General features: G+C 46.9%; 1 protein-coding gene across 41 annotated transcripts in view; it reads right to left on the reverse strand.

Moving 5' to 3' along the window:
- LOC144486874 (muscleblind-like protein 1) overlaps positions 1-18,019 on the reverse strand; it is a 337,261-nt gene that overhangs the window by 13,923 nt on the left and 305,319 nt on the right. For 22 of the 41 annotated variants that reach the window (XM_078205077.1, XM_078205065.1, XM_078205121.1 and 19 more), the window contains 2 exons: positions 10,386-10,643; positions 7,760-7,913 (listed from right to left, as the gene is read on the reverse strand). In XM_078205077.1, the coding sequence (XP_078061203.1) occupies positions 7,760-7,913; positions 10,386-10,643 (412 nt within the window). Of the gene's footprint in view, positions 1-7,759; positions 7,914-8,898; positions 8,953-10,385; positions 10,644-18,019 lie in introns of all 41 variants that reach the window. The other 19 variants (XM_078205042.1, XM_078204940.1, XM_078205028.1 and 16 more) reach the window with 1 other exon arrangement.

Raw genomic sequence — 18,019 nt, forward strand, 5'->3', positions numbered from 1 at the left:
TATAGAGGTCTATAAAATAATGAGGGGCATAGATTAGCTAGATAGTCAACATCTTTTCCCAAAGGTAGGGGAGTCTAAAACTAGAGGGCATAGATTTAAGGTGAGAGGGGAGAGATACAAAAGGGTCCAAAGTGACAATTTTTTCACTCAGAGGGGGTGAGTGTCTGCAACGAGCTGCCAGAGGCAGTAGTAGAGGCGGGTACAATTTTGTCTTTTAAAAAACATTTAGACAGTTACATGGGTAAGATGGGTATAGAGGGATATGGGCCACACGTGGACAATTGGGACTAGCTTAGTGGTTAAAAAAAAGGGCGGCATGGACAAGTTGGGCCAAAGGGCCTGTTTCCATGCTGTAAACCTCTATGACTCTAGGCACTGATAGTGGTCCCTCCCTTTGAATCCAAAATCATGCTGACAAAATAGCGGCAGTGAAAAGGTTACCACAGCGAAATTGGTAGCGATTATTCGGAAGTGCACTCAATTTGATAAGAGTTTTTGGGGAATGTATTAGGGCTGTAACAGCCCAGTCCTTAAAAATACAATTGCATTACATTCAAATGATTTGCAATAAGTGGAGAATAGCAAACGGAAGGGCACTGTTCCTACCAGCACACATAAGAGCCTTGAGCGAAATGTGAAGCGAATGGAACATAAAGCAGCAGTGATAATATTATCAGCTCAGTTGCACTAACTCGCAAACATTTGTGGCTGAATGCTGTGGGTCCCTGTGAGGGCAACAGTATTTCCGACAACCTCCAATCTGACACCTTTTTTTTGTAATCAATCGCCCTCGAAATGTTCATCACAGTTGTTGCCAAGGATTCCTCTATTTTTTTCAGTAGCGAGTAAAAGGAAATGGTGAAGGTTCGTCACTTTGTTGTTTAGGGAGAAGGATGTATAGAGACCAACAGCAAACGCTTCATAAATACTTTGAATAAAGATACAAAACATTAAACCAGCGACAGAAGGAAATAGGAGAACGGTGCAGCATGTCAATAATTATAATTGGGGCCAGTGAATGACTGACTCATTTCCTCTGTAATTAGTCAAATATTTGCACAATACTTTAACTCGTTTTCCTTTATTTATGGAAGTGCATCCGACTTGTCATTTAATCTGACAAGGGTGAGATCGTAAAATCCCGCTCGAGGTTAACGGAGAATTCTGTTCTGCGAGCCTCGCCCGCCCTGATTCCAGGGTGAGCGAGGCAGTAAAATTCTGGCTATTGTTACAGCCAGGAAGTGGTCTGACTTTCTGGAGATTCTTTGGCTCAAGTCCAGCCCAAACTGATGGGTATAACAGTTCTACAGCAAGACATCCGGCGTGGTGTCTCATGCTCTTCGACTGGGTGATCTACGAATTTTATTCCCACAGCGCTGCTCTCTCCAATTAGTCTTCCACTTAGGGCGGCGTGGTGGGACAGTGGTTAGCACTGCTGCCTCACATTGCCAGGGATTCCCAGCTTGGGTCTGCACGTTCTCCCAGTGACTGCATGGGTTTCCTCCGGGAGCTCTGGATTCCTCCCACAGTCCGAAAGACGTGCAGGTTAGATGGATTGGCCATGCTCAATTGCCCCATAGCGTCCCAGGATGTGCAGGTTAGATGGATTAGCCATGGGAAATGTGTGGGGTGATGGATTAGCCATGGGAAATGTGTGGCGTTATGGTGGGGGAGAAGACCTGGGTAAGATACTATTTCAGAGATTCAGTGCAGGCTCGATGGGCTGAAAGGCCTCTCCCACACTGTAGGGATTCTATGATTCATACGCTGCGTCTATGCTTCACTTAGTCCGGGGATGTTAGATATTACTGGGTGCCTGAAAGAAAATATATGCCAATTCCCAGGGTGAAACATTCCTAATCAGTAGCTATTAGCCTTGGCTCCATGGATACAGTTCTTGATTTATTCATCAGGGGACGTTGGGTCCAAACACCACGACGGGGGTTTAAGCAACTAGTCCAGGTGAGCATTTCTGGAAGTGCTGCAATGTCGGGGGCACAGGCCGGAATTCTCCAGCTCTTCACGCCGGTGGAACCTTCTGCTCCTGCCAACGGCACACCCTCACCGTGGGTTTCCCGGGCAGAGCGGGATAGAGTCAGTGGGAAATCCCATTGGCAGCGGCAGGACCAGACGATTCCGCTGCTGGCTAATGGCGCACCCATTCCCACCAACCGGGAGGAACATACCGTGGGGAGGTCAGGTAATTCCACACCCCACCCTCATTGCCTGTCAGCGGAGAGATCAAACAGCGAACCTACCTCCCAGATGGATCTGAAGGATTGCAGGTTTTAAGAGGAGGACTCAAGCTTCTCTGAGGTTAGGCGGGGGAGGGTGCAGATAGATTTAAACATAGAGACCGGCTATTGGGGGTGAATTGGCTTTGTGTCAGTATTTGTATCTATGTCAGCTCCTTTGACAAAAGTTTTAATCTGGTAGAAATAAACCTGCATGCGTGTCCCCTCTCGATCTGGGTGTAAAGGTATTCAATAAAGATATCCATGGCCTCCAGTCCACACTGCGTAACTCCAATGCAGAGTTTCAATAGTGCATCATTTGTACTGCACTCACCAAGTGCCTCGCACTCATTCTTACAGCCAGCAGATGGAGCTAGATTGATCCACATTAGATTGCAACCCGGCTTGCAAACCAACATCCCACTTCACCTTGTGTCCTTTAACCCTGCTCTTCATAGAAACCCTATAATGGAGAAGGAGGCCATTCGGCCCATCCACTGACCACAATCCCACAGAGTCCCTATTCCCGTAACCTCACATATTTACCCTACTAATCCCCCTGACACGAAGGGTCAATTTGGCATGGCCAGTCCACCTAACCCGCACATCTTTGGACGGTGGGAGGAAACCGGAGCACCCGGAGGAAACCCACGCAGTCATGGGAAGAATGTGCAAACTCCACACAAACAGTGACCCAGAGAGTCAGAATTGAACCCGGGTCCCTGGCACTGTGAGGCAGCAGTGCTAACCACCGTGCCGCATGGAGTTTCTCTCCTCATCTCCGGAAGCTGCTGAATCAGAATAAGTCACGGCCATTGACATCCCTTCAGTACCTTATCTCAAGTCGTCAGTTGTCATGATTTGAAATTTCGGGGAGAGAAGGAGAGAGTCATGGAATCATAGAGGTTTACAGCATGGAAACAGGCCCTTCGGCCCAACTTGTCCATGCCGCCCTTTATATTAAAACCCCTAAGCTAATCCCAATTGCCCGCATTTGGCCCATATCCCTCTAAACCCATCATACCGATGTAACTATCTAAATGTTTTTTAAAAGACAAAATTGTACCAGCCTCTACTACTACCTCTGGCAGCTTGCTCCAGACACTCATCACCCTCTGTGTGAAATAATTGCCCCTCTGGACACTTTTGTATCTCTCCCCTCTCACTTTAAATCTATGCCCTCTAGTTTTAGACTCCCCTACCTTTGGGAAAATATATTGACTATCTAGCTCATCTATGCCCCTCATTATTTTATAGACCTCTATAAGATCACCCCTCAGCCTCCTACGCTCCAGAGAAAAAAGTCCCAGTCTTTCCAGCCTCTCCTTATAACTCAATCCATCAAGTCCCAGTAGCATCCTAGTAAATCTTTTCTGCACTCTTTCTAGTTTAATAATATCCTTTCTATAATAGGGTGACCAGAATTGCACACAGTATCCCAAGTGTGGTCTTACCAGTGTCTTGTACAACTTCAACAAGACATCCCAACTCCTGTATTCAATGTTCTGACCGATGAAACCAAGCATCCCGAATGCCTTCTTCACCACTCTGTCCACCTGTGACTCCACTTTCAAGGAGCTATGAACATGTACCCCTGGATCTCTTTGTTCTGTAACTCTTCCCAACGCCCAACCATTAACTGAGTCAGTCCTGTCCTGGTTCAATCTATCAAAATGCATCACCTTGCATTTGTCTAAATTAAACTCCACCTGCCATTCGTCAGCCCATTGGCCCAATTGATCAAGATCCCGTTGCAGTTGGAGATAACTTTCTTCACTGTCCACTATGCCACCAATCTTAGTGTCATCTGCAAACTTACTAACCATGCCTCCAATATTCTCATCCAAATCATTAATATAAATGACAAATAACAGTGGACCCAGCACTGATCCCTGAGGCACATCGCTGGTCACAGGCCTCCAGTTTGAAAAACAACTCTCTACAACCACCCTCTGGTTTCTGTCAAGAAGCCAATTTTGTATCCATTTAGATACCTCATCCTGGATCCCAAGGGATTTAACCTTATGCAACAACCTACCATGCGGTACCTTGTCAAAGGCCCTACTAAAGTCCATGTAGACAACATCAACTGCACTGCCCTCATCTACCTTCTTGGTTACCCCTTCAAAAAACTCAATCAAATTTGTGAGACATGATTTTTCACTCACAAAGCCATGCTGACTGTCCCTAATCAGTCCTTGCATCTCTAAATGCCTGTAGATCCTGTCTCTCAAAATACCTTCCAACAATTTACCCACCACAGATGTGAGGCTCACTGACCTGTCGTTCCCAGGCTTTTCTCTGCAGCCCTTTTTAAACAAAGCCCAACATTTGCCACTCTCCAATCATAGAAAGAAATCATAGAAACCCTACAGTGCAGAAGGAGGCCATTCGGCCCATCGAGTCTGCACCGACCACAATCCTACCCAGGCCCCACCCCCACATATTTACCTGCTAATCCCTCTAACCTACGCATCTCAGGACTCTAAGGGGCAATTTTTTTTTTTTAACCTGGCCAATCAACCTAACCCGCACATCTTTGGACTGTGGGAGGAAACCGGAGCACCCGGAGGAAACCCACGCAGACACGAGGAGAATGTGCAAACTCCACACAGACAGTGACCCGAGCCGGGAATCGAACCTGGGACCCTGGAGCTGTGAAGCAGCAGTGCTAACCACTGTGCTACCGTGCCGCCCCTTCAGGCACCTCACCCGTGACTATCGATGATTCAAATGTCTTGGTTGGGGGACCCACAATTTCCTCCCCAGCCTCCCACAATGTCCTGGGATACACTTCATCAGGTCCCAGGGATTTATCTACCTTGATGTGCTTTAAGACTTCCAGCACCTCCTTCTCTGTATATGTACACTTCTCAAGACATCATTATTTATTTCCCCAAGTTCCCTAACATCCATGCTTTTCTCAACAGTAAATATTGATGAAAAATATTCATTTAGGATCGCACCCATCTCTTGTGGATCTGCACATAGATGACCTTGTTGATCCATAAGAGGCCCTACTCTCTCCCTTGTTACTCTTTTGCCCTAGTCCAGCGATAATACCACTCGGCCATTGCCTCGTGACATCAGTCCCTAGACTTGCCTTTCACAATTCTGACATGTACCCTCTTTTCCTATTGCCCAGTAAGTATCAGTAAATATTCTTCTGACTGTCCTGTCTCCAAGGTTACATATCTCAATGGGACTCCCTCCACAGGGAGTTAATTTGAACTTTTGGGTCACAGTGCAAATTGGGGGCTATCGATTCAGTCTCCCATTTTAAAGCTCTCCTGCATTTTGACAACAATGTGAGAAGTGTACAACATGCAGTAGATCTGCTGGCATCAATTTTTCACCATTACCTGAAATCTAAATTACCCTCAAAGTCTTTCTTTCCATGACCAAGTTTCACTTTTGCCCCGATATTCAATTATATACTATCTCAGCTTTGTGAAAATCAGCTGTACTGACTCCATGAAGGCCAACATTATATCACAGATGATGGGAAGATGGGGCAGCACGGTGGCACAGTGGTTAGCGCTGCTGCCTCACAGCGCCAGGGACCCAGGTTCGATTCCCACCTTGGGTCACTGTGTGCGTGGAATTTGCACGTTCTCCCCGTGTCTGCGTGGGTTTCCTCTGTGTGCTCCGGTTTCCTCCCACAGTCTGAAAGACGTGCTGATTAGGTGCATTTACCTGAACAGGCGCCGGACTGTGGCGACTCGGGGGACTTCACAGTAGCTTCATTGCAGTGTTAATGAAAGCCTTACTTGTGACTAATAAATAGACTTTACTAAGAGAGTGAAGAGGGAGGGGGTGGGGGTCATGCCACACTATTTCAGTGGGTGAATTTAGAATCCAGGGAGAGTGGACAATGAGGGCACCTGCACTCAGTGCCCCGACCCCGGGTACAGGCAGACCCAACTTTAAATCATGGCACCTGTACTTCACCATTGGCGTGAGGGCTCGCTGGAGACGTTCTATCATTGCTGGGCTACCTTGTCCTGGCATTATTGGAGCTATCACCTGCATTTAGGGAGCAACACTAACTTAACCCACTCATTGTGAAACTGATAGGATCGGGTGTAATGTTGGTACAACTGCCCGACTTCACTCGAAGTTGATGCCAACAGGCTGGTGTAAACCCAACGTTCCATCCAATGCCATTGGTTTTCACACCCACCGAGTTAAGTTAAAATCACCCCTGGTGATACTCATTTGAAGAGCGTGGAACCTCTTGCATCCAAGTCAGTAAGAAGTCTCACAACACCAGGTTAAAGTCCAACAGGTTTATTTGGAATCACGAGCTTTCGGAGCACTGCTTCACTCACCTGATGAAGGGGCAGCGCTCCTAAAGCTCGTGATTCCAAATAAACCTGTTGGACTTTAACCTCGTGTTTTGTGAGACTTTTTACTGTGTCCATCCCAGTCCAACGCCGGCATCTCCACATCATCCCTGAGTCAGTTCATCCTATTTAAATATTTCCATTTCCTCTGGTTTTCCACTGCTGTGGCGGAGGATCCAGAGGAATTCTCTGGAATTCCTCATGGATGATCCACTGAAATTACTCATAGAATCCCTACAGTACAGAAAGAGGCTATTTGGCCCATCGAGTCTGCACCGACTCTCCAACAGAGCATCTTATCCAGGCCCTCTCCCCATAACCCTATGTATTTACCCTGCTAATCCCCCTAACCTACACATCTTGGGACACTATGGAGCAATTTAGCATGGCCAAACCACCTAACCTGCACATCTTTGGACTGTGGGAGGAGAGCGGAGCACCCGGAGGAAACCCACGCAGACACGGGGAGAATGTGCAAACTCCACACAGACAGTGGCCCGGGGCCGGAATCGAACCCACGTCCCTGTCAAGCAGCAGTGCTAACCACTGTGCCACCCTGCCACCCAATGACCAGGAGACCACTTTTCCCTCACTCCTCCCCTACCCATGGAAACCAAGAGCAGGAGATTTCTGAAACCAAGTTTGACTTCAGCTGGACACACAGCCCCTTCTTCTCAGCTGCTCCGGTTGATTCCCCTACATTCTGGTAGCATGACTTTGATCTTACACATCCCAGAGATGCGGCGGCTCAAGAAGGCAGCTCGCCATCACCTTCTAAGGGCAACTGGGAATGGGCAATAAATGCTGGCCCAGCCAGTGCCGCCCACAACCCATAACTGATTTGAAAAAAAATCACCTCTGATACCACAATGCCACTTTGTAGACGAACCACAGAGATGAGGTAAATGTGTGGATCAGATAGGAAGTCTCTGCACCAAGACTCTCTCCTATTTCCTTAAGTCACGTGAAGTTAGGAAACAAAAGCTTTATATTTTTCAATCTTGTGATTAACCATCAAAACAAGGAATAAGAAGGAAGATAACCAGGAAATCAAATTATTGCGAGTGGAATTACAGGATTGCTATTGTTAGTGTGTCTTTTTCTCTCTCTCACAAAACATCACTCATTTTGCCTCAGTGGCCCCCGGTTTGGGGCTGACATGGGCCTTCCTTGCCTTACCTGGTGGGATGAAGGCGGTTTGTTGATGTAGTTGCATGTTTGCAAGCGCCTGTTGATATTGGAAAACACCAGCATTGAAGACAGTCGTGGCACCGTTGGCTTTTTCTAGTGCAGGTCTCTTTGGTAAGGGAGGGAGGACGCCGGGAGGAAGGCCCTGGAAACGAGAGACGAAGTAAAAGAAATCGAGTAAAAAAAAAACAAATAAATAAAAATAGGAAGAGAAAACAAAACAAAAGAAAGAAAACAACACACAATCAGTATAGAGTGCAAACACAAGATGGCCACTTACACAATTCTAACCATCTAGCAAGCAAGCAACAAGAACACCACCTCTGACAAGGCGGTATAAACAAATAAGCAGAAACAATATGTACAGCAAGCATTACTCCAGAGACTATTTTAAAAAATAAACAGGAAAATTTAAACATACGTTACTACGTGTATCGCACAACACCTACAATAAAAGAGGCTTAATATACAAAAGCAGAACGCTGCACTGCTAGCTCCATGACGATCAACATTAAAAGCAATGTTAACTACAATCTTTAAAAGCGTTTAATTAAAAAAAAAAGAATATCTACAAAATAAAATGATAAACCCACAAACTTTACTCCCCCCCCAAAAAAGAAACTTGACATGCAACTCATGCAGGTCCCTGAACACTTGAGTAACAAACGTTTAACATGTTACGACTTTAAACGGAAAAAAAAAAGCCATGCCAACCAGATAAGTACAGAATTATCGTGAAAACATAAATTTAACGTCCCTCAATGTTATGTTGAGGGGCAATCCACAGGTGATGAACTGAGTGTGGTACTTCAGTTAACACTAGGGTTGCTTGCAACTCTCCGCACAATTTAATCCCAAATTGCCCGCCGTTTTTTTTAGGGCCATTTCCAAATTTTGAAAGAATGTAAAGTGTTTCTCGTCAATAGTTTAGTTCTCTTTGGATCGTTCAAAAAAAAAAGCAAGATGGTGCCACAGTCAATTTATCACCGCCCTTTATTATTTACAACAGAAAATAATGTACTAGTATTGATTTTTATTTCCTCTTTTCCCCCTTAAATAAACTTTTAAAGCTACAACTTGTAACCCTATTAAAGCTACATGCCAAGCTAAAAGGTGAAAGGTCATAGTACCAGGTCAAAGGTTGCCTCGAGGGGTCGCTTCAGTGATTTGACAGCCGACTGAGTCTTAATTAGCAGGCAGCGAGCACATGATGGCAATGGGCCAATGGGGTTCAAGCGCATTAACATAAACAGCAAGCAGAGGTGCATCATGGGGGCAGCAGTGCATTGTGGGGGGGGGTGAGGAAAAAAACAAATAAAAAAAACAAATCATCGGAATGCCATATACAACAAATAACAAGACTAGGCATGCACAATAAAGGCACTACTGAGTAGTTACTGTGAGGTTAAGGACTTTTACACAAATATAGTTAATTACAAGAACAATGTCCCTTTAAAAACATGGCAGGGTCTGCCACCTGGGTCCTTTGTCTCTTCTGGTCTGGGCATTTCTAGGCGCTTGACCACAGCACCAACTCTCCACTTAGAATCATAGAATCCCAACAGTGCAGAAGGAGGCCATTCGGCCCATCGAGCCTGCACTGACAATAATCCCACCCGGGCCCTATCCCCGTAACCTCATGTATTTACCCTGCTAATCCCCCTGACACTAAGGGTCAATTTAGCATGGCCAATCCACTTAACCCGCACATCTTTGGAGTGTGGGAGGAAACCGGAGCACCCGGAGGAAACCCACGCAGACACGGGGAGAACGTGCAGACTCCGCACAGACAGTGACCCAAGACCAGGAATCGAACCTGGGTCCCTGGCGCTGTGAGGCAGCAGTGCTAACCCACTGTGCCACCGTGTCGCCCTTCACATTAATCATGTTACATACATTTATAGGTATCACACAGCATGATCTTACTGCGGGCTCGTATACATTTTACATTTATGTCTGTTTTTTTAAAGTTTTTAATTTATTAGTGTCACAAGCAGGCTCAAAATTAAAGTTAATTTATTAGTCACAAGTAGGTTTACATTAACACTGCAATGAAGTTACTGTGAAAATCCCCTAGTCACCAAACTCTGGCGCCTGTTCGGGTACACTGAGGGAGAATTTAGCATGGTCAATGCACCTAACCGGGACTTCTTTCAGACTGTGGGAGGAAATCGGAGCACCCGGAGGAAACCCACACAGACACGGGGAGAATGTGCAAACTCCACACAGACAGTGACCCAAGGCCGGGAATCAAACCCGGGTCCCTGGCGCTGTGAGGCAGCAGTGCTAACCACTGTGCCACCGTGCAGTTTGCGCAAGTGGTAACACAGTGAGGGGAAATACACAGATCTAGCCTGAGGCAGTGGTGACCAAGTTAAAAGCAGTTATTAGTCGTCGCTCATTAATATTACTGCCTTAACCGATTCTTTCACTTCCTGACAAAACGATCGTTTTGAAGCACACAAAACAATTGCAAATCATATTGCCCCTGACTTGTTTATTTCTCACTGCACTGAACCATGGGAGAGCACAAACACTGCCCCCAAAAATCATTAATGGTTCCTTCAGATCCCCTGCCGGCCGCTTGTACTCGGTTAGAATCGTGCTTGCCACTCACCATGGCGGCTGCAGTGGCAGCAGCCTGGGCAGCCGCGGCCTGATTCACTTGGTGCTGCGCAGCCTTTATCTTGGCCTGCAGGTGGGCGGGGGGGTGGAAGTACTTGCACTTTTCCCGGGAGCAGCGGCCCTTGATGTAATCCATGCACACGGTGACCGTGTTGTCGTTGGTGTCCACCATCGCGATATCCGCTGGGTGAGCGAAGCGACAGTCGTTCTCGCCCCGGGTACAGTTTCCACGTTGGAACTCCCTACACACCTGCAGCAAAGAAGTCAACCGCAACCACTTAGTTCCTCCTTCGTCTGCTGCAACTTTTAACCAGTCCATTAAAAACACACAGAAATGATTTAAGTTTGTGGGCAGTCCGACAACGCTCAGGCCCCTGACTTTCACAGTTATGTATGGCCCGAATTTTACAGCCCCGCCCGCCACGGGAATCAGAGCCGGCAAGTGGGGGGCGGAGGGGCGGGAACAATGAAACGGTCCGTTAACCTCGGCGGGCATGTTACGGTTTCGGGATAAGCGAGGCTGTAAACTCCCGTCCGAGGGGCACTGGTGAAAGAGCAAAATAAAACACTCACCAGCATGAAATAAGAACTGAGACATTGGCCAGAGTTTTACCGGCACGCCCGTCCCACTACCGGGGGCCGGGCGAGGCTCGGAGAACGGCATTCTCCATTGGCCTCGGGCGGAATTGTATGAACCTCGGGCGGACGTGCAAGGAAAAATTCCGCCCATTATAACTTAACGGGAAGGATTAATTAACCTGGGGCTTTATCCGCTAGAAAAGAGAAGGCGGAATGCGACCCGATAAGTTTTCCAAAATTACGAGGGATTAAAAAGGGTTAAATGTTGGGAAGCTGTTGCTTCTTGTTCAGGGAATCCAGGCATTAATTTAAGTTGGTAGGTTCCAGTTCACTCAGGGAGTGACAGTTTCAATGGTAACATTCACTTTTGCAGGTATGTTGTGGTTTGGGCCTATGGATGGTGATACTAGGGGCTCCAGCATTCTTTCCATCACATGGCTGACCAGGAATCTCTGTCCCTCTTACCAGCTGCCAATGGTGTATGTTGGAGGGATCTGGAAGGAGACCGTCTATCTCCAATTGGAGAGGCAAAGCTGGTTCAGGGATAGTCAGCATGGCTTCATCAGAGGGAGGTCATGCCTAACAAATTTGATTGAGGAGGTGACCAGGTGTATCGACGAGGGTAGTGCAGCCGATGTAGTTTATATGGATTTCAGCAAAGCCTCTGACAAGGACCCACATGGGAGATTTGTAAAGAAGGTCAATTCACATGGGATACAGGTGATTTGATCAAGTGGATTCAAAATTGGCTCAGTTGTCGGAGACAGAGGGTGATGACAGAAGGCTGCTTTAGTGACTGGAAGCCAGTGTCCAGTGGCGTACCACAGGGATCCGTGTTGGGCCCCCTATTATTCATCATTTATATAAATGACATTGATGACTATGTGGGGGGTAGGATTAGTAAGTTTGTGGATGACACAAAGATTGGATGGGTGGTTAACAGCGAAGCGGAGTATCTTGAGCTACAAGAATATATAGACGGGATGGTCATCTAGGCAGATAAGTGGCAGATGGAATGGAAAGTGTGAGGTGATACACTTTGGAAGGAGTAATTTGACAAGAAAGTACTCAATGAAAAATTCCGCCCTGTTACTGAAATTGAAGGTCATGTAATTGAAGGCAAACCATTGACTTGGTTGTGGCTGAGTGGCAGGAGACGGAGAATAAAGATAATGGTCAGGTAGATAAATTGGCAGAATGTGACCCCCACAGCCAGGGATCTGTGTTGTAGCCTTAACTATTTCCCATATTCATTAGACTTAGATGGACAGCTGGACGGCCACATGTCCAAGTTAAACAAGTTGACACCAGAATGGAATAAATTTCAGAGATGTTAATAGTGAATGGGCAAAACTGTGGCAAATGAAATTCGATAGAGGGAAACATGATGCAATTCACTTTGGATCCAGATAAGGATAGATCAGATCATTTTTTATTATTTATTAGTCACAACTAGGCTTACATTAACACTGCAATGAAGTTACTGTGAAAATCCCCTAGTTACCACACTTCAGCGCCTGTTTGGGTATACTGAAGGAAGATTTAGTATGGCCAAGCATTTAACCAACACATCTTTCAGACTGTGGGAGGAAACTGGAGCACCCAGAGGAAACCCACACAGACAACGTGCAAACTCCATACAGACAGTGAACAAAGCCGGGAATCAAACCCAGGTCCCTAGCGCTGTGAGGCAGCAGTGCTAACCACCGTGCCACCCAGAAACTGTGGAGGCCCAAAGAGATGTGGAGGCCCATTTACATACATTGGGTAAAATGGCATCACCAGGTACCAAAAATAATCAACAAACACCAATGGAATGCTGTTGTTTCTATGGAGAGAACCAGATCAGGGCAGGGTGCAAGGAATTGGTGCAGGGAGGCTACAGCTACACAGACTTGACTGAGACCAGACCCACTCCTGCCACAGCGATTTAAGCAGTTCCAGGAAGGTCATATTGGCCTTGGAGGAAGTGCAGCCTGGATTCAGGCGAATAATACCTTCCCCCCCCCCCCCCCCCCATCCCCGCCACCGGCTCCCCCACCACTGGTTCAATCATGAGGAACAGCCACACAAACTAAGATTGCATTCTTGAGAATTGAGAAGATTAAGGGGCCATTTAATCAACATTTTCATGGTGTGGAGGGGGGAGCAGATGGAGAAAAACTATTTCTGCCGGTTGGGGAGTCTGGAACTAGGAAGGGATCGTTTAAATACGAGAGGCAGACTTTTCAAGAACAAAGCTGAAAAATATTTCCACACACAAAAATGTAATAAGAATTTTGAATTCTCTTCCAAAAACGGCAACTGATGGTAGATCTGCATTTTAATTTTTGTTCATTCGTGGGACATGGGTACCGCTGGCTGGCCAGCATTTATTGCCCATCCTGAGTTGCCCTTGGAGGGTATAGAATCATAGAATCCCTACAGTGCAGAAGGAGGCCATTCGAACCATTGAGCTTGCACCTACAGCAATCGCATACCAGACCCCCTATCCCTGTAACCCCACATATTTTGCCCTGTTCATCTCCTTGACACTAAGGGGCAATTTATCATCGTCAAAGATGTGCGGGTTAGGTGCATTGGCTATGACTAAATTGCCCCTTAGTGTCCCGGGATACATAGGTTAGAGGGATTAGCAGGGTATAATGTGGGGTTACGGGGATAGAGCCTGGGTGGGATTGTTGTCGGTGCAGACTCGATGGACCAAATGGCCTCCTTATGCATTGTAGGGATTCTATGATTCAATGATTCAATCAACTTAACCAGCACATCTTTGGACTGTGGGAGGAAACTGGAGCATCTGGAGGAAACCCACACAGACACGGGTAGAACGTGCAAACTCCACACAGGCAGTCTCCCAAGGCCTTGAACCAGGTCCCTAGCACTGTGAGGCAGCAACGCTAACCACTATGCCATCATGCCGTGGGTGGTTGAGAATCAACCACATTGCTCTGGAGTTACATGTAGGCCAGACCAGGTAAGGATGGCAGATTTCCTTCCCTAAATGACATTAGTGAACCAGATGGGTTTTTCCGACAATCGACAGTGGTTTCATGGTCATCAATAGATTCATAATTTCAAATAGATTTTTTATTGAATTCAAATTCCACCCTCTGCCGTGATGGGATTCGTACCCGGTTCCCCAGAACATTAGCTGAGTTTCTGGATTGATAGTCTAGCGATAATACCATGAGGCTCCCCAAAAGTCGATCCTAATTTCAAACCTGCGATTGATAGATTTTAATTAGCCGGAGATATTAAATCATGGGGGCAAAGGAGAGAGGTCACAGGTCAGCCATGATTTCAATGGATGGCACGGGACATACTCAAAGGGCTAAATAATTTCTGGAAGAAACATTAAACATTAGTCCCGGTAAGCCTTTGAAATGAAGTAGGAGGCTTTTATGAACATAGAAAATTAATTGGTGGATAAAAGGGCTGTTGGCTCATCACACTTGTCCCCATGCCCAAGATGGCTGAAACATGGTGGCTCAACGCTCCATCACCACAAACCATGTACCCCGTGGGACAGGCAAACATGCCACAGAGACAAAAAACCAAGGGTCAATAAGTGGAAATAAAATACCATGGAACATTGGTCTCCAATTACTGAAGGTGTGACCCAACTCCAATGTCTATGATGAGGAGCTATGGCCAGTGGAAAGAGGCAATTTGAGGTTTCAATGCTTCCGTTTGAATCATATGGGCGGCACGGTGGCACAACGGTTAGCACTGCTGCCTCACAGCACCAGGGACCCGGGTTCGATTCCCGGTTTGGGTGTGGAGTTTGCACGTTTTCCCCATGTCTGTGTGGGTTTCCTCCGGGTGCTCCGGTTTCCTTCCAAAGATGTGCGGGTTAGGTGGATTGGCCATGCTAAATTGCCCCTTTGTGTCGGGGGACTAGCTAGGGTGAGTGCATGGGGTTACGGGGATAGGGCCTAGGTGGGACTATGGTCGGTGCTCACCCAATGGGCTGAATGGCCTCCTTCTGCACTGTAGGATTCTATGATTCTATATGCTGCAAGATGGGATGCAAAGAGGCTTGAGGTATAAACACATTTTAGACATTCGGAGGGCTGGAATTTTCACTTGCGATCAGGAACCCCCAACACCAGGGTCAAACGACCCAGCGTCATGTCAGGAATTTATCACCCGGCCTGATTTTTGTAGGATTGGCCAGTGAATAGAAAGAGGGCATGCGTGCCATCCAATTAAAGACGAGGGGCAGCCTCCGAAAGCTGGAAGGCCAATAGGAAGCCCTCCAGCACTGAAGGGGCTACAACCTGCCAACGCAATGAAAGGAGAGAGAGAGAGAGAGACACCCGATGGATCCTCTCAGGTAAGTTAGGGAAGTAAAAATGGCAGCAGCTGTCAGAACGCCTTTGTGCAGGAGGAGGAGGTCCTACACAGGATGGACTGCGGCTGCAGATGTGGCTATTTTATGATATTTGTTCGGGGGGAAGTGGGGAGGGGGAGGGGGGCGGTGCACTTTTAATAAGATCTCCAGAGCCCTCCCCCCTCCACTCTCTCCCATCCCACCCAGTTTGCTGCTGGGAGGTTGTGTCCATTCCCTGCCTGTGTTTGAGTCACTGCAGAGGGTCCACGTGTGGGAGGAAGCTGGTCCATACCTGAACTGTTCTCTTGGAATATGATGTGGAGATGCCGGCGTTGGACTGGGGTGAACACAGTTAGAGTTTTAACAACACCAGGTTAAAGTCCAACAGGTTTATTTGGTAGCAAATGGATATCTGCTTTTTCCACTCCATCTGACGAAGGAGCAGCGCTCCGAAAGCTAATGGCATTTGCTACCAAATAAACCTGTTGGACTTTAACCTGGTGTTGTGAGACTTCTTACTCTTGGAATATGGCAGGGAGTCTTGGATAGTTACGGGGAACTGGTATGTCGGCCAATGGTAGTAAACACTGGGCCTATCCACTCGCTCCCGTTCACATCCCAATCGTACCATGATAATCCTGCCCAAAACGTAGTAACACCCCACCTCCCCGCTAAAAAGAAACCGCACTGGGATAAATGTCATAGCATTCCTCTGCAGCAGAGAATGCTCAAGCGATTGAGGCGTGAATAGAGAATTCCGTCCCAGGATGCTCACTGTTTATTTCGGAAATTCACTGGATTCACTGCCACAACTATGCCCAGGTTGGAAAATTACCCCTGCCCCATTGCAGTTTGGAAAAACAAGGGTCGGGATTCTCCGACCTCGCCCGCGGCTGCGATTCTCCAGTCCCGCTGCAATGAGCGGAGATTTGCTGAGCGCCAAATTCTCCGTTCTCGCTGGCAGCAGCAGCGGGACATGCGGAACCGGCGAATTCCAACCAGGATTTGAATGCATGATCTTTGAAGTAATAAGGAAGATATATTTATGGGGGGAGTGGGGGCAGGGGGCGCACGGTATTAAATGGCACAATTGTGTGTGTCTGTGTGCTCGGAAAAGTAAACCATGCAACTCCACATGATGTGATTGTGACTAAATATTACGAAAGTAGTTTTCTTAAGTAAAATACACAGTCTAATAATTTGTCCATATCTAATGTTTCACAAATGTTCTCTATCCAACAAGATCTAAAGTTCATTTGCAAAGGTTCCTTCTATCCAAATATGGGAATATCGCCCTCTGCTGTTTCATTTTCTCCTGTTGTTTCTCTCTAGTTTGCTCCCATAAAAAACCCCACAGAAAGTGCAATGATAGTACAGCCTTCCATTAACCATCTATACATCCTGTCAAAGCCAGGATCCAATTAGCAGTCTCCAGATTGAAGGCTTGGCAAACATCCTCTCTTCTTTCCCCAAGGACATCTGACCACACTTGACTTCCATCCTGTCATGGATTTTCTTGCTTTGTGCATACTCAAAAACTGTTCATCTTTAACTTCTTCCAGTCCTGATGAAATATCCTCAACCTAAAACAATGTGCCGGAATTCTCCGGCAGTTCACGCCCCACCACCGCTGCCAGCATGGACGGAGAATTCGGCGCTCAGCCAAAACTCCATTTACTGCAGCGGGACTGGAGAATCCCAGCCTCGGGCGAGGTTGGAGAATTCCGGCCAATAGCTCTGCCCTCCTGAGCATTTCCTGATTTTAAAAAATTTCACATTCCCGGGGTGGGCTTTTCCGTCCCAGGCTAGCCCCAAGACCGGAAATTCCCACGCAAGCTCAACGGACCTTTGCATGGTCCGCCAAATTTACTGTCCTGTCCGCTACGATTCCCGTGGATGGGAAAATTCCGCCCCTGGTGTGTCTTCAGTTACTTTTGAATGCATTACACCTTCATTGTGCAGGCAATGTTTTAATTGCCTCTAACTCTACTCATCCTCATCATCTTCCAGTCCTAACTAGGCGTTTAACTGATTATTCTTCGTACAGCGTTAATGCTAGTTTCGGATATTCCATGTTTGAACTCGTTTCCATGCACTACAGAAAAGTACAGAGAAGATTTACCAGGATGTTGCCTGGTATGGAGGGCATTAGCTATGAGGAGAGGTTGGAGAAACTTGGTTTGTTCTTTGTAGAACGACGGAGGTTGAGGGGCGACCTGATAGAAGGCTTCAAGATTATGAGGGGCATGGACAGAGTGGATAATCAGAATCTTTTTCCCAGGGTGGAAGAGTCAGTTACTAGGGGGCAGAGGTTTAAGATGCGAGGGGCAATGTTTAAAGGAGATGGACGAGGCAAGGCAATTTTCTTTACACGGAGGGTGGTGGGTGCCTGGAACTTGCTGCACTTAGCTTTAAGTTATTTTTTAAAGCTTGTAAGGTTTCCGGCCTCCACTACTTTCCCAGGCAGTGTGTTCCAGATTCCCACCACCCTCTGAGTGAAAAGGTCTTATTCTAAAATCCTCTCTGAATCTCCTGCCTCACCCCGTAAAACTCTGCCCCCTCGTGACCGACCCCTCAAACGAAGGAGAACAGCTGATTTCTATTCACCCTGTCCACACCCCCTCATAATCTTATACCCCTTTTATACATATCAGGCAGTTAGAAAATCAGCCTGTGCATGATATCTCTTGGTTGGGGTGGTGGTGTTGTGG

The sequence above is a fragment of the Mustelus asterias genome, chromosome 3, assembly GCF_964213995.1.
Source record: "Mustelus asterias chromosome 3, sMusAst1.hap1.1, whole genome shotgun sequence".
Lineage (NCBI taxonomy): Eukaryota > Metazoa > Chordata > Chondrichthyes > Carcharhiniformes > Triakidae > Mustelus > Mustelus asterias.